Here is a 27,251-nt window from a genome sequence, read left to right on the forward strand (position 1 = left end):
GATTTCATTTTCCATTCCCATTCTAAAATTCTGTTGCAGCAAAGGAGGCTTTTTGACTGATCACGCCCTGAAATTGTACCAGAGCGAGGCCATAGCTCAACTTCTATATATAGAAATTTGGGGCTGGAATTATGTCCTCCTCCACAACCTGGAGATTGTTTAAAATCTTAACTCTCCCTATGTTTTATTTAGATCAGCTTTCTAATGGCCTTTGGTCACACACAATAAACATTTATTGCTATTATCACTAGCAAAATGATACAATATACGATTGGTTTCAAAGAGGGCATTGTTAGGTCATCCTGGAATCCATTTATTACATAAAGCTATTGTAAAATTTTGCTGTTCTTACTTTGAATTAGGCGATTCATGGTGCAATCCAATGTAGAGTTAAGCTACTCTAAACTCATTGAAATTAATGGGTTAGACTGTAGTAAATGCATACGGTTGCACTGCCAATATCCCAGTGCCTGCCTAGCAGTGTATAATCCTTGTAGCCTAATCCTTGTTTCAAGCTTTGTCTTTATTAAAATAAAAGATGGTCAAAACATACATAGTTCCATTTTTCTGTGAAGTGCCCGAGCTGCAAATCTGTTGCCATTCTGCATTTATTTGTTGTAAACATTATTTCTTTGCTAGTGGAAAACATAGTATTGATCTTTTTTTAAGGTGCTGATAAACACGGGTAAATTCGTCAGCCATGCTGTTGAACTAATTAATATAATGCACTCTTACTGTACAGCTTCCATTGATCTTCCATTAGCAAGCTGTCCAAATGGAGTCAAAGTGACAAACCTGATCTATGCTTTTATTTTCGTCTTTTGGCTACAACTTTCTGATGTTTAATGTACGGTTTAAAAAAAAGCATAAGGTATAATAAAGCAAAACAGCCTTCATGTCTGTATAAAACATAATGTTCTGTGCTTTATAATAAATGCTTGTTCAATGTTCCTGCAGATGCCAGAACACAGAAAGATGATGTCAGGGATAAAAACAAGGTAATGTATATGTTCGCAGTTCATCAAAACAAACCTGTTTGTCTTGTGAATCTTGTGATGCCGTTTTATAAAAATTCAGTTCTAAGATGTATGGGAGCCTGATTCTGATTGGAACTGCTGTCAAGGCAGTTATCATAATATAAAAAATAGAAACATCAATGTCACAAAGTGCAAGGGCAGTGTTTTCCTAATCTAAATGGTCTGGGGGAGCTGCTATTTGCCCTATTGGGACATTGTAGCTATAGATACAAGAGTCTATATGTTTACCCCAGTAGGTTTTTCCTTTCCATTTTTCTGTTTTGCTATACACTCCCCCAGAGGCATATCTAGGGAAAATGTAGCCTGGTGCAAAATCTGAGTTTTCTGTGCCCCCGTCCCGGTATGGGTGGCCGCCCTCCCCCACCACGACCAAACAACTTTTTTTGCACCAGGTCTTGAAGTCAGTATATGGACCCAGAGGGAAAGAGAGGCATGTAAGGGCAATTTTCTGCCCCCCACATGACTAAATGGTCACAGCCTGGGGAAATTTGACTCCATTTGTCCCCCTGGGCAGTACACCCCTGCACCCGCCCCCCCTGTAAATGATGTGTGAAACATGTAAGGCAGGGGTCTTCAAACTATGGCCCCCCAGATGTTCATGAACTACAATTCCCATCAGCCCTGCCACTTGGCCATGCTGGCAGGGGCTGATGGGAATTGTAGTCCATGAACATCTGGAGGGCCACAGTTTGAAGACCCCTGATGTAAGGGAAGAAAGAATTAGAATTTTGGCTTAGGTGTTTTTTTTTCTCATGAGATAATATTTGAGAATTCACTTCACTTTCAGTACAGGTCTGAAAACCAAAACTCAGGACAAGATGGACTGATACGTCTAGGATTTAAACTCAGTGGTCTGGGGCTCATACCACTGGCCTAAGCGGGGCTGGAACTGCATCAGGCAGGAATTCAAGGACTCCTGCATATATCTGTCCAAACAAGAACAAATAAAAGTTGCTATTCATGCTTTACTAGATCCCCTTACTCTCTGTTCTAAAACTAGGGAAAATCTAGGTGACATAATTATAATGGTGAACCTAACAGTTGTCAAATCTGTAAATATATACCCTAGTCTAAGAATATACATTGCAGTAGCATACTTTAAATAAATGTTCACATGCTTAGCGTTGCTCTAGGGTTTTAGGGGATTTATAGGACCAATTCCATGAATTACACATAAGTATCACCCTGAATGCATGTTCAGAAAAAAAAATGGAAATATCACTCTGTTGTTTTAACCATAGGAAAACCATTTGGGTGCAAAACTATTCAGTTTCCTGAAAAAGAATGTGGCAATGAAAAATCTGTCTAAAGAACCTTTGCCCAACGAATCTTTGAAAACAGAAATCAAGAAGTCAGAGGAGTTAGATTTCTCTTCCTCTGAAGAAGTGAAAGCTGGGATTGAAAATGTAAAGAGTGAAACTTTCTCAAGGGAATTGATAGCTGAAAAGAAGGCTGAGTTGGAACCAAACTCTGAAGAGCTGACGGAGCGTCATCACTGGATTAAGAATACTTTGATTCAAGATGAAAGTACTTATGAAGAAATGCAAAATAAGATGGGTGGAGGCCTACAGCTAGACACAAAGTCTTCTAAAGAACAGGAATATGGTTACATCGTGACAGAAAAAGAGTAAGTTTCCGAGTGCAGTTGAATTGGGTGTGTTTCTATGTAAACTATATAATGTTGATGTTTATAAAGATATTTGTCTATTTTGTTTGTCAGATTGACACGCTACTCATTTCAGCTCTAGTGGGCTGTCGAGGCAGTTATCATAATATAAAAAATAGAAACATCAGTGTCACAATAAAGGCAGTGAAAGATTACATTACTAAAACTGAAGAGAAGGACTTAACAAGCCATGCCAATGGCAAAATGAAGAGTGCAATTAAAACAGTTATATCATTTTTAAAGGACATATTTGTGTTAAGTAGACAAAATGTAGGCCGATTCCTGGTTTCTTGCAGACGTTTGGTGGTCCTTTGACCCAAAGATTGCACCTGCAGAAATATTAATTGTTCTGCGGATGTTACTGTGATGGATGCTGGAACCAGAAACAAGGACTGTCCTCTAATTCACAATGAAACTTGAATTTGCAGTGGAGAATATGTGTACAGCTTGTTGTTCCCCCGTATTCCTTTTACTTCTCTCCCCCACCCCGTTCCTCCTTTCATAGGGTGAAAAAACCTCCAATTGAAAACGAGCTCTATTTGCCCATGACAGCTGTATGAAGCATCCAGGCAAACTGGAGTTTGTCTGCCCCACAGAGGCTATTGTAGACAAGTCTTGGCTTAAAATCTCAGTTTCTGGGTTTTGTGCATTTCGATGTCACATGCCACTGGGGTTGTTTTCAGTGGGTGTTCACTTTGGGTTTCTGCTTGTTCTAGCAACGTGATTCTCCCTCTACTTAAGCTGGAAGAAGGTTCCTCAGACTGGAGGACGACCAGTTGCAGGATGGTTGAATCTGCCCCAGTAAACCACTAAATAAGCCCTCCATTTTCTGAACGCCGTTTTGTAAGCAATACTTCTGTGGTGGCAGCAATATCCTGCCAGTTTCTCCGCAGAAAACTCATGAGAACCTAACGTACATGAAACTGGTTCCAGTGATAAAATGGAACAAAAGGATTTCTTTTATTGGGAGGAGTATATGCTGCCCTGGTCTGGATGACCCAAGCTGTCTCGTCAGATCTCAGAAGCTAAGCCGGATTGGCCCTGGTTAGTATTTGGATGGGAGACCACCAAGGAAGTCCAAGACTGCTCTGCAAAGGCAGGCAATGGCAAACCACCTCTCAATGTCTCTTGCCAAGGAGACCATGTGAGAGATTGCCATAAGTCAGCTGCAACATGATGGCAACTTGATACACACATACAAGCATTATACTGAAATCTTGATTTCTATCATCAAATAAGGAGCTGTGTTGTGTAGTGGTTAAGTGCTTGCACTGCCACTCACACGGTCAGGAGTTCGAGCCCCCTGTGGGTCAGATATCCTGGCAGCTGGCTCATGGTCAACTGAGCCATCCATCCATTTCTTGGTGGTTAAATGAGTAAAGAATAGCCGGGGAAAGCAATGGCAAACTACCACACAAAAACGGCTTGCCTATGAAATCACTGCTTGCAGTGGTACCCCAGGGTCGGACACGACTGAAGGGGAAACTTTACCTTTATCATCTAATATTGTTTAACTGTAACATTGTAGAAGTTTGACAGACCACAGTTGACGTCACAGGATCTTTTGCAATTCAAGGATTGCTTCAACTATTATAGAGTGCACATTTGGTATATCTTTGAGAAAGATGCACATATTACACCCCCACCCCAAACTTTTAGGCACCTATAATTGAATTTCTATCTTGTATAAAATGATTAAAGAAGTCTATGCATCACCCTTGCTCTTTCCTAGTACATTACACAGGTTGTGCTTACTAAATATGTAATGTGTAAAGCAGCCTGAAGTCATGTGGGCAGAACAGAGAGGACACGGTTGATTTAAAAGTAGCAAGAATGCAGCCAGGTTTATTGGTAGATGACAGAAAAAAGATCTAAAACAAGCAAATATGATTCCCTTATTATCAGGTCCAAGTGCGGAGTTAAAATCTGCCAGAGTTTTAGTACTTCATAATTATGGAAATATAAACTATATTAACACAGCAACAACACATGCAGTGAATCGACACTCTGCGTTATAATGCTAGCTGAAGTGTCTCCATTTTTAATACTGTTATTTCTAGAATCATCTCCTGTTGCCCTACGGAAGCTGTGCGTTGTGTGGCGATGCCTCTTAGGATTTTATTACAAAGCTGTTTTTAATAAAGAAACTGAACTCTTCCATCAGAAACCAGTCCTCTCTTGGCAAAGAGGGTCTAACATATTCATGCACTGAGGTTAATAGCGCGGAGTTCTTTTTACCTTGTGATCTCAGATGTGACTGAAAAAATTGCGCTCAGTGGTCTAGTTAAAAAGATGTCAAAGGTGATTCATTCACTGTCGGATTCTCAGTCTTTTGTGTTGGCTCCGAAGTCGTGATTGAAGGAGATATTTAAGATTGCTTCACTGTATAGTAAAGACCAGAGATTTTAATTGTGTCATGGAACAGAGATAAATATTTTCTTGTAGCTCTCAAAGAAAAGATTTGTGATAGTTTAAAGGCTCGTCAAAATGGCAGCCCGCTTGTCAGCGGCGACAACAATAGGTTATTCCTGCTGTTTGCTGAGTGACCTTTCAGATCCTTAGAGCCGTGTGATCCATATAGATCCATACTAACCATCAGCACTAATCTTCAGGATGAATTGACGGTTTCAGTGTAGCCAATTGCTGGCAAATCCTCTCGAGTGCTGTCTCAGCACTTTATTATGGGTGAAGCCCACTCAAAATGGGTAATTTCCTCTATTTGCTGCTGCTTCCTGCAGATGTCATTTAAAAAATTTTCATGGCATGGATTGTTTTTTCTTTTTCTCAGTTGTATAGTTCTGCTATGTATTATGATAACTATGTAATGACTATGAAATTGAAAAGCCGTCTTTCAGAACGCGATGCCTTATAGAGGCCACATTCTTGCACTAAGTTATTGCCCTGATCTCTCCCCTCCCCTCAAATTAAGAACTCAGTTTTATTTTTGTCACCAAGACAGCGCAGTTCACTTTGAAAATGCAGAGAAGGGAGCAAAGGAGATGTTTCTTTTGTTCAAACACAAGGTGAATCTCCCCTTCCGGGCATTTGAAAAAGACTGTCCAAACAATACCATGCCAGGAAAGATCAGGGGTCCCCCCCAGCTTTTTAGTCAAAGCAAAACAAAACAAAACAGAAACACATGTTGCTGATGAATTATATGGGGGTGAACGATAATGTCTGGGAAAACACAGCACCAAGGTGTATGAGTGGAGATCTGAAATGTAAAAAAGCCTTCATGTAGAATCAACCTTTACTATAGAATCCTATAATTCACTGGAATTTGTGGTGTGACTGTAGGCCTGTTCAAATCCCACAAACGAAACTGCAGTTTTTGCCCCCCCACAAGGGTCGCCCTGGGCAACTGCCCACTTTGCCCAATGGGAGGAACGCCTCTGGTTAAAACCCACAGCAGTGATTAGCTGTGCTTCCTTTATGTCACAGAATGTGAGAGGGAGAAGGATCTTGTTTGAGCACCTCTGATTCTATAGGAAGGGCAGGCAGAAGCAGAGACAGAAAAAGTAGGAAAATGACAGGTAAGTGCCAATGAAAGGAAATGGCAGGCAGGGAGAAGGAAGGTTGAAAAAGTAATACAAAGAATTGGAGGAAATGGAAGGAGGCTAAGATGAGCAACTAGGGAGGTGAAGGAAAACAGAGAGAGAACTTTGGTGGAGAAAAGTACATGTGACTGCAGAAGCAAAGAAGGTGGAATTTCCCATATTGATTGGAAGGAGCCAACTGTATCTTTTCATGTCTCTTGTCCTCTGGAATGTTCAGAAATTTCCAGTAGTGTTGTGCTACGCACATTAATGTACTGTGGTATCTTTTTTGTCAACTGAATACATTTTACCAGAGGCAAAATACATTTTTACCATAGATTTTATCATAAACTTACCAGTATCTAAATTAGATAAAATAGCAACACTCCCTCCCCGTAGAACAATTAGAGAGAAGCTGTTTTCTATGACTTTGCCTTGCAACGTCTAATATCAATAATTCATTTTTTTCAATTCCCCCCCCCCCCAAAGCATGGGAAGTCTGCAGAGTACTTGGAGTTGTATTACTGAGGGCCTCACTTCATCCTTACCTTCTGCAATGTTCTGGCAGTGATGCTTGGGCACCCTTGGACTAGAGCTTTTCCTCATTGTATCTTGTAAAGTCAAGTAACTTCTGTAATCTTTTCCAGGCCTAATTTTCATCCTATACATTGAAAACTCAGGACAGTTGACATCATAAGATTATCGAATTTTCTTCTGCTGTTTTAATAAACTGCCATCTTGACAATCAACCGAATGTTAACCGGACCGAAATGATTTTACTGCCTGTCCCCTCCATTCACATTTATGGAACTGCCCCAGTTGTAGGTGGTCTTTTTTGTACTACCCAGCAAGCTGCCCTTGTGTGCAGCGTACTCCTTTTGATATACACAATCCTTGGCTACTCCCACACATTTTCCATGTTGACCATGTTGTACCAAGGGAATAGAACTGTACCAAAGATAATCCGTCTGCTAAATTTTTAAAAAAATGCCAGGTAGCAGCTTGTGGGTTGGTTGAAACCAGTGGGATGAACTGGTCTGGCTGTCCTGCAGTACCTTGGACTATAGTCACAGAGCAGTTTTCCGTGATAGGAAACCAAGTGGAATGCTTTTGGTCTCAATTATATTGTCAAAACATATTATTGTTAAATGCAAATGTGTTTAAAGCAGCTGGGGCCTGTGAGCAACTGGGATATCTAAAGCGTGTGGTCCCCCCCATAAGAAACTGGGCCACCCTGGGTTAGACTTTCCTTTTTAAAAAAGCAACAGGCAATGAAACATTTTCACGATGCTTTCCTTCAGCTGTGATAGTTACGGATAAAATAAAGTTCTAAGGGCAAGTGTACCTGATTGACCTGATAATTTAAACCACTTTTCCTGCCTTCATCCATGACAAATCCCCGCTTGTGGTGAATTGGTTCATTGGACTTGTTTGCTGCAAGTAATAACCGTGGCTTGTGCGCACTGCCCTTATCCCAGGAGAAATGTGGGGTGCTGTGATCAGACCGGCCACGTGGGTTGGCCATTGGAGTCTTGTTGGACCTTGCTCTGAGTTTCACATGAATGGAAATAAATCACAGAATACAAAGGGAAATGCTGTGAACAAAGTCCAGTGTTTCTTCCCCCCCTTTCACTTCTTTACACATGCAAGGCTTGTAGGTGGAACTAGCATGTGTATGAAGGGAGAATCCTAAACACAGCCTGCCTTGGGGTGGTGTCACATTTCCATAATAGCTCAGGAGAGTTGATCCCTCCTTCCCTCCTGCATTCATGTTCCCTTTTCCATGATATGTAATCTCCATTGACCTTCATACTCTGACCACTGAAATTGATTTTTGCAAAGTGTCATCTGCTTTATAAATTGGCCTGGACTTGAATCTGTCTGAGTTAAAAGGTTTAAATTTCACACCTATTTGTGGTAGGAAAGGAGGAGAAGGAAGGTAGGAGCGTAAAATGTGGCAAGCAGCGATTTGCTGTCTTGTCAAAACAGAAGTAAGCTTATGAATGTTCAGTAGCTAATAAAGCCTTAGAGAGGACATGGCTGCGGGAAAATGGATTGGAGTCCACAGCATCTAAATTGCCAAGTTCTTAAAATCGTTACCATAGGCTTGTTCGAGGTCTAGGTAATAGAAGTCTAGCCGGGGCACAACTAAGTTATCAAATGTAAATCCTGATTAAATGTGAATGGCTGCGTTCAATAACCCTTTTAACTCTTAATTTAAAACGTATCAAGATTTTAACTGGAGAAAAGACACGAGGTTGTGTACAGATCAAACTGGGAATCACCTGCATTTTGTTTGCGTTACTGTGAGTTAAGATGAGTTAGCTGGCATATTAATTTTCTAATGAAGTTCAGCGTGGATATTTTGTGACAGGCTTCTTCTCAGCAGCCTTAACTGAAATCTGTAGTCAGTGGGCCATGCAAAATCTGCTTTCTTACAGGCACATCTTGAGAATGCCTTCCACTGGCAATTCAATGTATTACTGCTAAATTGGGAGTGCAGTGTAAAGTATCTTGCCAGAATATTGTCCAGAATATTACGGATCGAGCCTGCAGCATCGTTCACACGCAGAACTCCCTGACCAGCATAAAGCAGACTTCATGGAATTGAAATTGAGATCCTTTCAAAAAGGCTATGGAAAGGATGGTGTCCTACTGTTCAAACCAAATATTTGTATTGTATGCATTCAAGAGTTTGCAGTAGTGACTATAGGCACCAACCCTGTGTCTCCATCATTGTCACCAGAGCTTCTTAGGATGAGACCTAGATATCAGAGGCAAGATATCTGCATAGGCTGACAGCGTATCAGCACCAGCTGTGTGGTAGAGCAAATGTGCTCCCTGATGCTCCAAAATGCCCAGAAGTGGAGGTCCTTGAAGCCATCTCATCTGCTTCAGGGCAGACGAAAAGGAAATATTTCTCCGTACAATGTGTAATTGGCTCACAGAACTCGCTGCCACTAGTGATGGCCACAAGCACTTATAGTTTTGAAAGGTGATTAAAGATATTCAGGAGGATATACAAGGCATGATACTAAAGAGGCACAGAGAGGCACAGAGAGGTGGTAAAACTGTGAATACCCGTCTAGGAAGCAGCGTCAGAAGAAGGTGTTGGCCTTTGTGACCTGTTTGTTGCCATCCAGGAAGGCTGGACTAGATGCACTACTGGTCTGTTTCAGCAGACTCTTCTTATGGGCACATAAAGACACGTATAATAGGAATGGGCAGATTCTTCAGGATTGTGAGCCACAAAAATAATATTCCCTGAACTGGATTTCAAGGGGATTTTTTTTTAAAAAAAGTGGATTAAAAAAAATATCCTGCAACCTCAAGAGAATTTTGAAAAAATATATTCTGCAACCTCAAGAGGATTAAAAAAATATATCCTGCAACCATAAGGGCTAGAAACATACTTAATGGTTTTAGAAACAAAAGTGGGAGTTGTTCACAATCAAGCAGAAATGTTTTCATTTCACTGGAGTCTGTGCAAATTAAAATCTGTTGGCTACATTTTGTCCACTCCAGTGAGAAAATACAAGTTTTTATTTTCATCATTTTTTGTGTGCGGTGTGTAATGGTTATTTATTTATTTGCTATGTCCATGCAGAGGTGGGATCCAACCAGTTCTCACCACTTCTCTAGAAGTGGTTACTAATTTTTTCTGAGGGCCAAGAAGGGGTTACTAAAGCAACCTCCCTGCCCAATAGGGGCTAGAGGTGCGTGTGTGCGGCGGCGCCACTGTTTGAATCCCACCACCATCGGAACCTGTTATTAAAATTTTTGGATCCCACCACTGTCCATGAACCATCTTTCAGCCATGACAACATCCACCATATGCAGTAAAAACAATGTAAAACAGTTCACAGTCAGAAAGGGGGCACTGAGAGTATGATTTTCCATGGGTGGGCCATGTCCAGATGCCGGGGGGCCCCTTCCCCCTCCCTCCCCTCCCTTGCATGCCACCCCTCCCTCCCCTCCCTTGCATGCCACCCTTCCCTCCCCTTCCCCTCCCTCCACTAGGGTGGGTGGGCCATGTCCAGATGCCGGCCTCTGCCTTCCCCTCCCTTGCATCCAACCCTATTGTGTATTGTGTTAATATTGTCTATGATTTTACTGGATCTGTGTATTTTAATTAATAATGAGGGTTTTAAGTTTTGTATATTATTCTTGTTGTATGTAGCCCTGAGCCCTTCGGGGGAGGGCGACTCATAAATCGAATTAACCACCCCCACCCCCACCACCCCCACCACCCCTCTGAAAGTTCTGGCTTCTGCTGTTTTCTAATCACAGGGCCATTGGCAAGCCCAGGAAAATAGTGCCCCCCCCCCACCCGAAAGATGCTGCAGAGTGCAGCCCTGAAGCATGCAAGGCAGATCTTTCCTAGTGGGTGGAACCAATTATGTATGGGACATACAATAAACATTTTTGCATAGAAACATATTGTTTTGCATATGGAAAATAATGGTGTCAAAACATTATTGCACTCTAGTTGCTTTTAAAAACGTTCCAGGTTTCAAGTGCAAACGCGTGTTGTAAAATGCAGATGAGGATGAAAAAATATTATTGTCACATTTATTTCTATGTTTTGGTTTTCTTTCTCACTTTTGCAGAGAATCAGCTATTTGAACTGAGCTGACAGAATTGTCCGGGAGTGTAATTCTCTGAGACTGCAGGATGTGTGTATGGTTTAAGAAGGACAACAGAGAAATTCAAGTTAGGATGCTAGGGGGATTTCTTTTCTTTCTTTCTTTTTTACATTGCACCAAGTGGCTTTTGAGGAAGTAACTTGGCAATCCCGAGGAGGAAAAACAAAGGAGAGCCCCTGGTTGTTAGTCTGCGAATGAAACCTTTCCTTGGGATTGTGAGTTGTTCTTGTTGGACCAATGACAGGCTTGGCATACGTTAACAATCAAGCCATCTGTGAAACTGGATGAGAATTTCCCTTACCAAATGGATTAATTGGTTGGACAGTTTTGACAAGCATGTTGGGAAATGCAGGAAGAATGCCATTCTTGGCATTGCTTAATACTTGCTTATATTCCCCCCCCCCTCCGTTTTTTTTTTGCGTCACAATGAAATAGATGTTGAGAGCGGAGCAATAAAACCTGCTGCCTCTCTCTGGAATTCTTCCCGATGCATCCTTTTCATATTTATGTTTTGTTCTCATTATCAGGGAAAAATTCAGGGAAAAATTTCACCGGGCGTTTGGGGAGGCCGGCCGCTGAGGTGCGCCCTGCCCCTTCCTTCTCCCTTTCCCCTTTACTTTCTGGGTTCTTCACTTCTCTGTTTTGTTTCTCCAGGGTGGATTTATGAAGTCTGTGTTTATGTTGGACGCCACTGCAATGCATTGTTATTAATCTGTTTTAATGGGGGTATTGTAATTATTGTTTTTATCATGTTGTTCACCGCCCAGAGCCCTTCGGGGGAAGGGCGGTATACAAGACTAATTATAAATAAATAAATAAATAAATATATCTCTGTCACTGAATTAGACCTTGAATTAGACCAGTGGCATTTAACATTTCCCCCCCGGGACATAATAATAATAGACAAGCCTTTATTGGCATTCCAAAATACAATAAAACAATTGTCCATAAGAGACAGATAGATACAACAGCCATTCAGAGTCTTATCAATAGTTTAGTCCAAATGGACTCATCAGAAGTGCCATTCCTATACACCTCTCCACAGACCAAACTGAAAACCCACCAACAGAGCCCAGGCATCACAACAGCATACAGTATCAACACTCCACTATAAAACACAGAGTTTGTTAGAGTGGCACCTAACACAGAACAAGGGATAGGGGGCGAGGAAATGGGCAAACAATTGATTTGACTCCCATAGGTTGCCGCAGCCTTCAGTTGTCACTCCATCTGGCAATCAATAGCAAAACTACGACATCTCTCAATGTCCCCCCAGGACATGATATTTCTTGTGGATGTACTTTTCTCTGGCCCTTTTCACGCAACTAAAATAAAACATTTTGAGGCTGGAAATAAAACGTTTCCTCTGAGGAGTAATGTTTTATTTCCAGCCTCAAAATGTTTTAAATATATCCCCTACTTTAGCGATTCTTTTGTTGAAACATTTCCAAAACGTTTTGACTTTCTGTGTGTATCTCTTTAAAATGTTCCCCACGCCTCTCCGCGGTCCCCAGACTTCCTCTTTGGCACCATTTTCTGAGCTTGCTCTGTCAGAATCCCTTTCCCACCCTAAAATGGTGCCCAGGGTTTTATAGAATGGACCACATGATCAGTAATTAATCAATTGGGTGTTGAATAGAATCGATCTTCTAGTTCTAGATCATTGGTGTCAAACTCGCGGCCCTCCAGATGTTATGGACTACAATTCCCATCATCTCCTGCCAGCATGATGCTGGCAGGGGAAGATGGGAACTGTGGTCTATAACATCTGGAGGGCCACGAGTTTGACACCTGTGTTCTAGATGATGAGGGAGATGACCCCTACCTGAGCATTTTTGGCTATTAAGCCCTATCAGTCTGGTTTAGAACATGGCCTTGTAAAAGCCAGTTTCATTATCTAAAGAATAACACCACGTAAACTAAACACAAATACAGTTTACAACTTTAGTGGGGCCAAATGGTTGCATTGTAAATGACCTAGTAAAACCAAATGGCTTCCTTATAAAAGATCCAATATACAAGATGGATGATTTCTAAGTAAATTTAAAGGAATATATACGCTTTCTTCACAGTTCTCTCCCCCTCTGCTACTTTCCCTCCAGTCCTTCCTTCTGTTTGACTTACAGGCTCATTCCGTACATGCAGAATAATGCACTTTCAAACTGCTTTCAGTGCTCTTTGAAGCTGTGCGGAATAGCAAAATCCACTTGCAAACAGTTGTGAAAGTGGTTTGAAAACGCATTATTTTACGTGTGCGGAAGGGGCCGCAGATTTTCATCTTTCTTTGTTTCTCTCACCCTTTTGTTCCATTTTCCTCCTTGCATCCATTCTGGTTTTGCTCCTCAAATCCTCCTCCTTGTTTTTCCTGTCTGCTCAGACCTTTCTTCTCTCCCAAACACTGCTCTCCACTCCCCAAACTTCAAAAAGAAACTACAGAAATAACTTAGCACTACTGAGGTTGTTGTCAGTGATTTACTAGGCAGTCATAAAGAGCTACTGAGATCTTGTGAGGAAATTTCATGAGGTGGATTTGCTCTCCCCAGGGCACTTGCCCCAGAGGAAGGGCAAACACACTGGTGGGTAAATACTGTGGCCCTCCAGGATGCCTGGATGTGGTGCTGGGTGCTGCATCAGAAGTCCTGCTCTGCTGCCAGTCCTTCCAGCACAGAGAGGGCATGTCAGAGGCGTGCCTGGGTGTCGAGCAACAGCAGTTGGCTTCCATCCTAGATTTGTGGCCAGTTATACTGTGGCCCAGGGCTTAGACTTATGTCATGCTTTTGGGTGGCATAAGTCCCTTAAGCCCTATGGAATACTATCTGGCAGTAGGGAGGGGGGGTTGTTTTCATTTGGGGAGGGCATTTCAGAATGCTGCTAATGTGGAAGGTGAAAAGTTGTGAGCACGGATCCCTCTGCCTGTAGAAACATTTCCTGAGATCTAAGTCTAAAATTTTATTTTAGCTCTTTTTAAATTTACCATATTTTCTATAAACCTGAGGTTTGCCCAGGTCTGTAGAAACAGTTCCCTTTTATGAGCATGGCACTATGGTGTGAATTTTTTGATCCACTTTCTGGAGCTGTGCTTAGAATTATGGATGGATGGATGGAAAGCTAGCAAGGAGGGAGGGAAGGAAGGAAGGAAGGAAGGAAGGAAGGAAGGAAGGAAGGAAGGAAGGAAGGAAGGAAGGAAGGAAGGAAGGAAGGAAGGAAGGAAGGAAAAAAAAGAAAGAAGCAGGGCCTGCAAAGGCTTGTGATGGTAGCTTAGTAACACCCACAATGGCCATCAGAGGGCAATGTATTCTTAAAGGTTCAGGTGCCACTTCTCTTCCTTTGAGGAGTTTTTAAAAATAATTTCAAATCTGGGACTTTCTCAGATGTACAGAAGGATCTGTATTTTCTACCCAAGGCTCTAGTCTCCAATTTTGAATATGCACAGATGGGGCCATATTGAGAATGAGATATACTGTGATATATGCTTTTCATGATATGAAAATAGAAGGCATACCAGATTTTTTTCTAACATGATATAAGAGGAAAAAAATACAGTAAGAACCTCTTTCATAATATCATGTTTACTTGAAAATATAAGGAATGTACATTACCCTCCCTTTCTCTTCCTCATGTGTGTTAGAAAATCTTTGTGTTTTGCTTTACAGCTTTGTTTTTCTTATTTTTAAGTGGTTTGAATCAAAGGCATTTTTTTTAAAAAAATTGCAGAACATAAAAGCTTCTGCACGCGCTATTGTTTGTTCACTATAAATTATTTGCTAATCTTCAGCTTTGGTACTGAAAATATGTTTTGACTGTTGGTGACAAGAGGGAATGTATTGGAGGATAATGGAGTGGTGCCAAGGAGTGTTGTTGCTGGAAACGCTGAGTTACACAATGATAACCCCTGGGCAGAAAGGAAAATGTATTTTAAGAAAATGAATGGTGACTTTAGAGGTTTTTATTGAGCCTGCTAAAAAGTGATCTTTTCTATAGTGATTGGTGAAGTTTCCATCATGTCGCAAAACAAGTCTGTGAACATTATCTTCTTTCTGTGTATTGTCGAAGGCTTTCACAGCCGGATTCAACTGATAAGCCCCACCCGCAATACAATACTATCAACCACAACTTTGCATAACAAGTTCCACCCAAACACTTACTGATTGGTTCCTCACCTTGGGACATGGACAATATATACCTCAGCCATTTCCTTCTCTCTGGACTCTGTGTAACAGACTTCCCTCTGTGATACACCTCTGAGGATGCCAGCCACAGATGCAGGTGAAACGTTAGGAACAAGATAAGAACATAAGAACTAGCCTGCTGGATCAGACCAGAATCCATCTAGTCCAGCATTCTGCTACTCGCAGTGGCCCACCAGGTGCCTTTGGGAGCTCACATGCAGGAGGTGAAAGCAATGGCCTTCTGCTGCTGCTGCTCTTGAGCACCTGGTCTGCTAAGGCATTTGCAATCTGAGATCAAGGCAGATCAAGACTGGTAGCCATAGATCGACTTCTCCTCCATAAATCTGTCCAAGTCCTTTTTAAAGCTATCCAGGTTAGTGGCCATCACCACCTCCTGCGGCAGCATATTCCAAACACCAATCACACGTTGTGTGAAGAAGTGTTTCCTTTTATTAGTCCTAATTCTTCCCCCCACCATTTTCAATGAATCTACCAGACCATGGCCACACAGCCCGGAAAAACCCACCAGAACCAATTATCTTATTTCCCTTTATATATTTTCTTCTCCTCTTTTTGCTTAAATTAAAAAAAAAATCTTAACACCAGTCTTGTTGGTCTAATAGGAACTGATCAGCGGCTGAAATTAGTTTAAAAGCAAGGCAGCTGTCAAACATCAGTCCAGTTCACCTTAGAAATATTCATTATCTTTATTGACTTTATTTACATTCCACCTTTCTTGCTGAAACTCACGGCAGATTGCCGAATGTATAAACAATGCAATAAATACAGTATAAAACATATAATAAACAAAACAATAACACTGGATTGCAGAGTTAGAAAACGATGCAGAAACTGAGTTACAAAAATAAGAAGGCAACGTAGTAAAATTAAGACAATACAGACAACAGTGGAAAGATTATAACCCTGTCCCCTTTACAAACAATCATAACCCTATCTCCAAACAATTACATTTTACTACAACCCAGTTCCCTTTATAAAAGTGCCCTCCTGAACTATTCAATTTTATACACCCTGTGGAATGATGTTCTATGTATACAGCATGGCCATTACTTCAGACAAGAAATGTGACACAAAGCAAAAGTGGTAGCAGGTGGAGATAGTTCATTTTAAGGAGTGTGCTGTGCTTGCAGAGGGCCTGCCATGGGAAAATCTGCAAGCTTTCTGTCTGCTCTGCAGCTCTGAAGAGCACCCGTTCCCCCTTCCCTTAGGACGGAAGATTCCTGCCCAATGGTCACTTGATGGGAGAGGGAGGAGTTCTCTTCCCTCAGTTCTCCTACCACCATGGCCATGGAAGAAAGAAGTTCTTGCTTCGGCTCTGCTGATTCTTCTCCTCACACTGCATCACTGGCTCTGTGAGGTAATTTTTGTCATAATTATGAGTTTTTTTCTCATCTAGAAGAAGAAGAAGAAGAGTTTGGATTTTGAAATTAATAACATCGGGGCTTACAAACTCCTTGCCCTTCCCCCCTCACAACAAACACCCTGTGAGGTAGGTGGGGCTGAGAGAGCTCCGAGAAGCTGTGAGTAGCCCAAGGTCACCCAGCTGGCATGTGTGGGAGTGCACAGGCTAATCTGAATTCCCCAGATAAGCCTCCACAGCTCAGGCAGCAGAGCTGGGAATCAAACCCGGTTCCTCCAGATTAGATACCCGAGCTCTTAATCTCCTACGCCACTGCTGCTCCTAACATGGATTTGCCTTTTCCAGTAGGCATGTGTCTTATTCTTTGAAGATGGCTAACATTACTAGCCATAAAGAGTGTTTCTAGATTCCAGCCTTGACTTCTTCAGCATGCCTGTGCCTCTCTCCACCAAAGGCTAGGCAGGATAGGGCCTGAAAGTCACCCGGTATGAAAAGTCTCTGGCTCCTTTGGTTGCTTCAGAGCAAGAAGAAGAAAGAAGTTTGGATTTATACCCTGCTTTTCTCAACCGTAATTAGTCTCAACGTGGCTTACAAACTCCTTTCCCTTCCTCCCCCCACAGCAGACATCTGGTGAGGTAGGTGGGGCTGAGAGAGTTCTGAGAGAACTGTGACTAGCCCAATGTCACCCAGCAGGAATGTAGGAGGGCGGAAACACATCTGGTTCACCAGATAAGCCTCTGCCACTCAGGTGGAGGAGTGGGGAATCAAACCTGGTTCTCCAGATTAGAATCTACCAGCTCTTAACCAGGTACATTCCACAGGGTGTATATAAAACTGAATAGTTCAAGAGGGCACTTTTATAAAGGGAACTGGGTTGTGCTAAAATATGACAAAAATTGACCTGGTTAAATATTTTTGAGCAATATTTCTGAAAACTAGTTTGGGAATTAAAATCACTATCAGGTGTAGCCAGCTACCCATGCCCCATGATCTTGGGTGGCTAGGCCGGGGGTGGGGGTAACTATTGTGCAGCAACAGTAATGGCAACCTGCTCTCTCTCTCTCTCTCTCTCTCTCTCTCTCTCTCTCTCTCTCTCTCTAAGTGGGGGCAGTATGACCTGGGGCCCAACTGGAAGGACCGCTTACTTCATTTATGCCCTGGCTTTCTCCTCAGTGGGGACCCAAAGTGTGTTACATAATTCCCTCCTTCATTTTATCCTCACAACAATTCTTTGAGGTAGCCTAAGCTGGGAACGTATGACTGCCTGGCCCAGTTACCCAGCATGTTTCCACCACTGAGTCTCCCAGATCATAGTCTGACACTCAAACTACTGTGCTTCACTTGTTCTCACATGGATCTGCCTACCCTCTCTCTCATGGCATGTGGGCAGAAATGTTCTTTTCCTTTCCTCCTTCTCTGCTTCTCCAGGGGCAGGCAGCAATAGCAGTTGCCTGTTGCCATCTTGCTAGCTTACTGCTCAAGCTAGTAAGGAGTTCTCCTGCTAACCAGGTAGAGCAGTAGGGTTGCTAACCTCCAGGTGATATACGGAGATCTCCAACTATTACAACTAATCTCCAGATGACCAAGTTCAATCCCCATGGAGAAAACAGCTGTTTTGGAGAGGGGCTCAATAGCAATTTACCTCCCTGCAAACCTCACCTTCCCCATAATCTGCCCCTGAAATCTCCAGGTATTTCTTAAGCCAGACCTGGAAACCCTAGAGCAGGGGTAGGGAACCTGCGGCTCTCCAGATGTTCAGGAACTACAATTCCCATCAGCCCCTACCAGCATGGCCAATTGGCCATGCTGACAGAGGCTGATGGGAATTGTAGTTCCTGAACATCTGGAGAGCTGCAGGTTCCCTACCCCTGCCCTAGAGCAAATCGCTGTTGCTGCCTCTGGCAACAGGCAGGTGAGCGAGCAGCAGTGGCAACTAAGGACAGCAGCCAGATTTTGCTTGTGACAGTGTCTCTTGTGGGCCAGTATCTGCTGGACAGCGTCCTGGCGATTGCTCTCCAAACCTGGAACTAGCTCAGTTGAAATGAAAATAGGTTGCGTAGCGGCCAGGCGTTTCTAAATTGTGAACACAAACGGCATCGCGATACAATGAGGATATTGTTTCTACCTGATTATAAATGTAAGAGGAGAGTTTCTGAGGATTTGCTGCCTGGCGCCGAGAGACTGTCGTCTTCCTCAACAGCGATTTTTCTCGAGAATGTCGTGAGCACATTGAATGTCTCTTTAATTTGCACTTGGTCATATTCCAGAGGGGTGACTAGAAGTGAAGCGGGAGGGCTGTAATCATTCCTCCTGCTTGGCTTCCTGAGGGTGTTTGAAACCCTGTGGATTTTAGCACCAAAATGCTCTGATCAGTTTTAGCCACTATTGCTTTTGCAACTCATTTTGACATTCGCTTTTGATTTTGTAGCCTGCAGAATTATTATAGTTATGAGCTTTATGGTGTACAAATGAGAACAAGGAAATGCCACAAACCTCCTTGTACCTCTGGGTAAAATACTACTATTGTGGGGTTTTTTTTAAAAAAAAAACCTCCATTTTTGACACTTCGTATTTCCCACACATTTGAACCTCTGTCCTCAGGAGTGAAGGATCTAATTAACACACAGGCCCCTGAGTCACATTGACAACCTGCTTTCATGGCAACTCGTGAAGAATCAGAGTTCTACCCACTGCCAACCCTTGAAATTCAGGGGTAACTTTTTAATGAATAACCCAGGTACTCCCTCCCTGCAAAAATACCCAGATTCCTTAATTAGACAAAATGTGCATAAGAACACCCCCATGTTATACAACCATGCATACATTTAAAAGATGCCCGGGAAAGGGCAGTCACATCTACATATTCGACAGAATGTTCCTTCAGTATTTAAAGGTGTGTGTGTGGGGGGGGGGGGCTGTCTGAGATCTGAAAGCAAGCAAGAATGCTGCTCTGCTAACTAGGATCCAAATGAAAGATCTTGTTATATAAACAGACATACCCTCTGGCCACTCTGTTTGTTTTATTTTAAAGCACTTTAAACTAAATGCTGAGACCAACACAGTGGATCCTTGTAAGGAAACACACACAATGCTGCTGATGTAAAATGTGTTGCTCATAAGAATATACACTGGTTGTGTCCTGGGAGGTATTTGCATTACACTAAATTAAAAATAAAAGCTTAAATGTGCAAAGGTAGGTGTTTTGTTGTTCTGACCCCAAGTCCTTACGGGTAATTTGCTTAATAAATACGAACATATTTTTCCTTATGGCTTTTTTATTCTTAATAGTTATAAAAACTTGACACCATAACTAATTTTTGCAGTTGGCAGAGATGACGTTTAGTGCCTTAGGTAGCTCAAGTGGTTATAAAGATTTTATTTCCTGGAGATCGCTTTGTGCTAATTTTGTGAAGCATCCGATCATTCAAGTTAAAAAAAAACCTCTGAAAAATAAAACTTTTGACATGTGCTTATTTATGTCCCTGCTTGTCAGATGTGTACAGGTGAATGATAACAATCTAATTTAGAAAAAAATAAAAAGGGAGTCTTGTGGCAACATAAAGATGAACAGATTTATTGTGGCATATATTCCACAATAAATCTGTTTGTCTTTAACATGCCACAAGTCGTCTTCTTTTTTTTTGTTCTTGTTACAACAGAGCAACACAGCTCCTATTCTGGAATCTAATTTAAGGGATTGTCTGTCAGCATTCACTGGTGTTATCTCTGAATTTGTTGGTTACATGTCCATATTTTGTTTAGCTGCGAATTCTGTTTCTGAAGTATGGATAGAATAGTGTTTCTTTTGTTGGATTACAATCTCATTTTCAAATTAAAATATCTACTGAAGAAAATGTGATACGGAGGTGGGCTAGAAAGATTGAAGGTAAGTCGCTGACTATAGCATACAGCCGTGGTGGCAAACCTTTGGCACTCCAGATGTTATGGACTACAATTCCCATCAGCCCCTACCAGCATGGCCAATTGGCACTCCAGATGTTATGGACTACAATTCCCATCAGCCCCTACCAGCATGGCCAATTGGCACTCCAGATGTTATGGACTACAATTCCCATCAGCCCCTAGCAGCATGGCCAATTGGCCATGCTGGCAGGGGCTGATGGGAATTGTAGTCCATCACATCTGGAGTGCCAAAGGTTCGCCACCACTGGCATACAGAAACATGGAAACAAATTACTAACCCCCTTCTTCTGACCATCCTGTTCTGGAGAGTGTAGTTAGCTCTGTCATTTACTCTTGAATTTGTAATGTTTGTGTCTCCTTTCGTTAAGCAAGAATTCATTTTAGAAACTAATAAATAAGAAAAAAAAACCAAGTTTCCCCGTGTCCATTTGAGTCCGAGTCCTGCTATTTGACAAACGCTGTTTTGTTTTCAACCTCATCTTGTTGTCTTCCTCCCTTAGCCTTTTCTCCTTTTTATTTTTTTTTAAACCATATTACATTGTTTATTGAGGACCAAGATGAACTGGTCCCTGCATCATTGGGCCCATTACACTTCCTAACAATTCCATTTACACCTTATTGTTTGTCTTATTGCTGGAAAATTCAGGTGATTCATCATGCCTGAGGAAGCACCTGATCCCATTTCCCCCGATATCACAACCGCTATGTGACAGGAATACAGTAAGCGCTAGTTTTCAAACTACCTAACAGGCCAAGGTGATAACTCTTTTGGGAGTTTTAGCCTCTCAGGTATTGATGAGTTCCATTTTTGTAATGCTGTGTTTTCTTGCTCCCTTTCAACAGCCCTCTGAGTGAGGAAAAAGGTTTGGAGTTAATAAAAGACGTTGCGGACCTTCTGAAGCTGCCGATGTCTGCCTTTGCTGATGTCAAGTACGTACACAGAGACCAGCCCCTCTGTTAATTTCTAGTTTTCTTTTAACACTGGAAGCTGTTCTGAGTGGGAAAGACAAAAAGGTCACCATGCGTTTGTTCTGGACGGTTTTTATGATAAAAGATATGGAGGGAGAATTTTTTCTCCTTACCACTATGCTGTAGAAAGTCAGATTAGAATCTGAATTCCAGGTGTGAATTCCATCTGTTGTGGAAGGTTGCTGACTGGCCTTAGGCTTGCTGCGCACTCTCAGCTTAACTTATCTCACAGTATTGTTGGGAGGGTAAAATGCAAGAGAGAAAAACTATGTTGGCTGCATTGGGTCTTTATTGGGGAGAAAAGTGTGGTATAAATCGTTCATCGTAGGGGACTCTTCTGGTGATCCCTGGCCCCCAAGGACATTTGGCTGGCTTCTACGAGGGCCAGGGCTTTTACTGTCCTGGCCCCCCAACCTGGTGGAATATCCTCCCTAATGAGATCAGGGCCTTGCGGGTTCTGAATCAATTCCATGGGGCCTGCAAGACAGAGTTATTCCATCAGGTGTTTCCACCAAATCAGCAGGGTTAGATTCCATCATGGTTCGCCCCCTGTAGGCAAGTGTAAGAACATTTGGTGCCATTTTACTGGGTTGTTTTCAACATAATGTATTTTATTGTATTTATTGAACTTGTTATGTTTTAAATGTATTTTTTTATATTTTTAGTGGTTGTAAGCCGCCCTGAGCCCTATGGGAATGGGCGGGGTAGAAATATAAAAATAAATAAATGAAGCAAATAAATAATTTTTTCATGATGGAAGGAACAAATTTGAGTCACTCAATTAAGATGATTGGCAGCAGACTCAGATCTTGAAAGGAAGTACAACTCCATACAACATATTGTGAAACTGGCTACCACAAGAAGATAGTGTATAAGTTATCATTAGGCAAGAGTACACAGGCACAGGGGAATAGCATAGTCAGATCGGTTGGTCCTATTCTGTCCACTGCGCACATTTTGTATAATTTGAGAGCAAGAAGTTACACACAAAGTGTATATTTGTGTGCAGCTGAGACCCTTCATTTGCCAGAGTTCCTGATCGTGTAAAGTATAAGCATATATAAATATATAAGCATATACACTTGTACTTGGTTCATGAGTTACAGTGAATGAGCAAAGGGGCAGGGAAGATAAGGGTAATCCCATTTCCCCATGTGCTCATCATAGTCCTAATCTAAGACGGTTTTTAAAAGGCTGCAAGGAATTCAAGTAGGTAAATTTATCAGCAGCTATTAACCAGGCTGGCCTGATCGCATCAGATCTCAGAAGCTAGGCCTGACGATTATTTTGATGGGAGACCTCCAAGGAATACCAGGGGCATGACACAGAGGCAGGTAATGGCAAACCACCTCTGAACGTCTCTCGCCCTGAAAACCCCACCAGGAGTTGCCATTAATTCCAGCATTTTAATAGGCTTTTAAGGATTTTAATCGGCTTTTAGGAATTTTAAGCAAAGTGTGTTGAAAGTGGATTGAAAGTGCATTATTCTGCATGTGTGGAAGGGGCCTTAGTATAGTTTAAATATGACTGGCCTCGTGAGAGAAGGACTCATGAAAAGGGAACAACCAGGAGAAGCATTTTTTCCATTTCCTTTTGCCGAAATGTGTCAGATGCCGGTAAAATATAGACGGATGCTGCCAGATGCGGATTTCTTGGCAAGGATATCTTATATTCAATGGCACCAGCATGGAGTACAGCTTTTTCCTAGTTGGCTGAAAAGAAATAGGCGGCATGCTATACAATTGAGATTAATTAAAGAAAACGAATGGGAGATGGAGCACAGCTAAGAATAAGAGATGCAATAATTTAGGGTGGCAAAGACATACAGAACAGAAGAGTAGTTTTGCCAGATTTCTTTGAGGCAATAGGCAGCTAACTGTTGGGAGACAGCGGTGGGAGGGAAAAAACAGTTGAGATTGGGGTGAGAGGAAGCAACGAGAAACCTGGTACAGAATGATAAAGTTGAAAATAATCAACAGAAAGTTGATACCGAAGGCCAAGGTAATAAAACCCTACAGTTCTCTGTGTTTATGTTGTGCCCCTCCAACAACAAAGTAATTTCAGTTTCTGTACATGCAGTTACCAACAGATACTCTTTCTTTCTTTCTTTCTTTCTTTCTTTCTTTCTTTCTTTCTTTCTTTCTTTCTTTCTTTCTTTCTTTCTTTCTTTCTTTCTTTCTTTCTTTCTTTCTTTCTTTCTTCTTTCTTTCTTCTTTCTTTCTTTCTTTCTTTCTTTCTTTCTTTCTTTCTTTCTTTCTTTCTTTCTTTCTTTCTTTCTTTCTTTCTTTCTTTCTTTCTTTCTTTCTTTCCTTCCTTCCTTCTTTCTTTTTTTCTTTCTCATTGGTTGTGATGATAAGCTGGTTTGTATGTTGGTGATAAGCTCGTGTTTTTCTCCTTCCTTGACGCATAGCAGCTAAGTGATTGTGTGGGATCTTAGATGGTGTTTCTGGCCCGCTGTTGCCCTCAGAGGTTATTCTCAGGTTTTCCATTGCATTTGCTTCTTTGTCCTGGTGTACGAATAACATATATATTAGGGGAATAAATAACTAGGTAATTAGGATGGTGGAAACAAGTATCCCCCCTCCCCATTTTAGGTGACAGTTCTGGTGATAGTCCAAGTTTCTTTTAAAAAAATGAAAGTACTAGTTATGTTTAAGCTGTTTTGTTAATGGTTGTGCGGCTGTGAAAAAAACAATTATTTTGCATTACATCATTAGGGACCATTAAAATAATATTAACATGCTGATGTAATTATGTGAGCAGACATTAAGCCACAATCAGTGTGATTTTATAATCCAATTATGGGTGTCCGTGGCCCCTGTGATTGATTTCTGGGCCAGTACAATATGGAATGAAGGTGAATGGCAGTATCAGGAGATATTTTATGAGTTCATGTAGTTAGTTCAGTAGTTTCCACCGCAACTTGCATAATAACAATCTCCCTCTTCTCAGCCTTCATAGAATGAACTTATAAATATGAATAATTACATATAAATGTATGCAAAACATTGAATGGTACAATACGCAGGATGCAAAATCAGACCGTGTTCTCTTTTCTGAGAATTAGGCTTCTAGATTTTACTAAGATAGGATTTTATTTTAGGCTGCATTCTGTTCTCCGAACCTAAAATACAATGATGAAGTCAATTGAATTCCATGAGACCAGCCATTATAGAATGAGAAGTTGTGTGAATGTTGAAGCAAAGTCTATCTCTGCCACCTGAAAATTCACAATAGGCTCATCAAACTCTGCTAATATAAGTCTAGAATAGTGCTCGAGCATCGTTCTTCCAAAGTGCAGCTATTGCTTGCCTGATGTGCGGTCCGTGACTGGATGAACCTGCTTTGAACTTTGTGTAATAAAAGTCCTCTGACATTGATGCAGTCCCAAGATATGATTGGGAGGCTCATATTGCCACAGCCTTCCTTAAACAGGCTTGATCAGTACCTGCACTGGAGTTACCTTGAGAACCCGTGTGTCCCAGCTTGATCTCCCACGGTGGATGGGATTTAAATCTAATAAATAGTAATAGCACTGGGATGACACAGGATGTTGAAATTAACACCTAGCGAGTCTGTTCTGCAAATGACTAAAACCTGAAGTCGTGGTATGATTTTATCACCGTGTATCGATCTTGAAACTCAGTCCTAAATTTTGGATTGTGGAATAAAATGATACCGGAAGAACTGACATCATTTTACATTATTTAAGGGGTAGCAAAACTGTTCTGACAAAATTGGTTCATATTGATGAAATATATGTAGTGAGGTGTTCAAAGAGCTCACCTGCCCACTAAATACCCTTTTGAAATTAATAACATTGTCAGTATTTCTGATGGCTGCCTGCATGTTTTTATAGACATGAGAAAATTTATGGAAAAAGTTGTTTACATTGCTCCCCCTCTCCTTTCTGGCCACATGTTTTATGATTGCATTAAGCCAGAAGAGAGATTTTTCACATGCTCTTCTTGTATGTTTGTATTTAGTTTGAATTTGCTGATTTAAAAATCAATATAATATGCATAGCCTTATGAAAATTCCTCAGTCCAACAGTATTCCTTGGAAAACTTTGCAAAAGTGTAATAAATACACGTTTGGCTTTAAGCTGCATGCGCTCGGCTGCTTCAGCATGTGGACATCTTAATAGCAGCAGCTGGGCAACCATCATCATCATCACCATCATCATCAAACTTAGAATGTAACACTAAGAGCGTTCAAAGCATTTCACATAATTCTCTCATTAACCTTTATAACAGTTTGTATGGAAATCATGACAACTGTCCCCACATTATAGACCCTTTCTTGCACGAGTTGTTTACAGTGTATCTTGCCACCAAATGGTACTTTCTTTCTTTGAATTCCACATATTTTCCCCACCATTTGGTTCTGGAAACATTTCCCCTTCATTTTTCCTCTGTATCCCTAAGCACTTTAAATATGGTTTTTTTTCAATCTGTTTCCCAGCCAGAAGAAGAAGAAGTGTTTGGATTTATACCCCACCTCTCTCTCCTGTAAGGAGGCTCAAGGTGGCTTACAAACTATTTTCCCTTCCTCATCTCACAACAGACACTTTGTGGGGTAGGAGGGGCTGAGAGAGTTTCAAAGAATTGTGACTAGCCCAAGGTGACCCAGAAGGAATGTAGGAGTGTGGAAATGCATCTGGTTCACCAGATAAGCCTCTGCCACTCAGGTGGAGGAGTGGGGAATCAAACCCGGTTCTCCAGATTAGAATCCACCTTGAGTATGGAATCGTGTTGAAATGGCCTTTATTCACTCACCAAGTATTGAGTATTTATCCATGCTCAGTGTAACTGCCCAACTTCCCCTTCAGGCATTTTCTCCTCCCCCTCCTCCTTCATTTTCAAAATGATTTTTAAAATTAGTTTCTCTTTGTCATATCAACTAGCAATGTAACATTGAGGAAGAGATCCAAAAAAAGCAGCGTCGATTGGATCAGTTTTGTCAATTTCACATAGAACAAGCGGTGTAATGTTAGGGCAATTTTGAATCTGGGGGAAATTGCATAAAACAGACTCTGGGGTGATTGAAAAGAGTGCTAGAAGTAATCGCAGCCTGGAAAACCCACAACAACCAGTTGAATCCATCCATGAAAACCTTCAACAATACAGTGGGGAGCATTGTTCTTCTGTGTCTTAGATGACACCCCACCACAATCAGGAATATGTTTTCAGCAGTAGCATATGGAATAAATGCAACTGAAAAGACAGGGCAGGGACAACGACAAAATAACAGTGAGAAAAGAGATGTGCAGAATGATTTCATAAAAAACTGTTCCAAGACACAAGGGCCCCTTCCGCACACGCAAAATAATGCATTTTCAAACCACTTTCACAAGTGTTTGCAAGTGGATTTTGCCGTTCCGCACAGCTTCAAAGAGCACTGAAAGCAGTTTGAAAGTGCATTATTCTGCATGTGCGGAATGAGCCAAGGTTTGACCAGTGGGAAAATCTGTGGTAAGCTGTGCTTGCAGAAAAGGCCATAGATAGGGGATTGAGGCTAGGATGTGGTGACTTGCCTAAAGTCACCTAATGTGCTCCTGTCTCTCCCTGCCTCCAAGCGTTGTCATGACACTGTTCCTTCATGGTCACTGAACAACATCCTGTCCCTAACACTTAAAAATTAGGGAGCATGGTTTTCAGAGCATATGACAGGACTGTGTCCCAACATCTCTCCTCTGAGTTATAACAGTAACGAGGTACAGCCTGAAATGCTACATTTGCGCACAGTGCAATCCAGTCCAGAGTTACATCCTTCAAACCCCACAGATTTCAGTGGACTTGGAAGGGGGTAGATCTGTTTAGGATTGCACTATCGGGCTGTTTTTTGCAGGCAGGTTTTGCTTTGGTTTGGTTTCCTTTCAGGAACATCTTTTCAATAGCAGGGTCCTATTTGATCATTATCC

The 27,251-nt window shown here is 41.6% G+C and overlaps 1 protein-coding gene across 1 annotated transcript in view; it reads left to right on the plus strand.

Moving 5' to 3' along the window:
• The window catches only part of PTPRN2 (protein tyrosine phosphatase receptor type N2), a 714,418-nt gene that overhangs the window by 214,964 nt on the left and 472,203 nt on the right, over nucleotides 1-27,251 (plus strand). The window contains exons 8-10 of the mRNA XM_048510498.1: nucleotides 958-998; nucleotides 2,279-2,664; nucleotides 21,203-21,289. Of these exons, the coding sequence (XP_048366455.1) occupies nucleotides 958-998; nucleotides 2,279-2,664; nucleotides 21,203-21,289 (514 nt within the window). The remainder of the gene's footprint in view (nucleotides 1-957; nucleotides 999-2,278; nucleotides 2,665-21,202; nucleotides 21,290-27,251) is intronic.

Source organism: Sphaerodactylus townsendi, linkage group LG11 (genome assembly GCF_021028975.2).
Source record: "Sphaerodactylus townsendi isolate TG3544 linkage group LG11, MPM_Stown_v2.3, whole genome shotgun sequence".
NCBI lineage: Eukaryota > Metazoa > Chordata > Lepidosauria > Squamata > Sphaerodactylidae > Sphaerodactylus > Sphaerodactylus townsendi.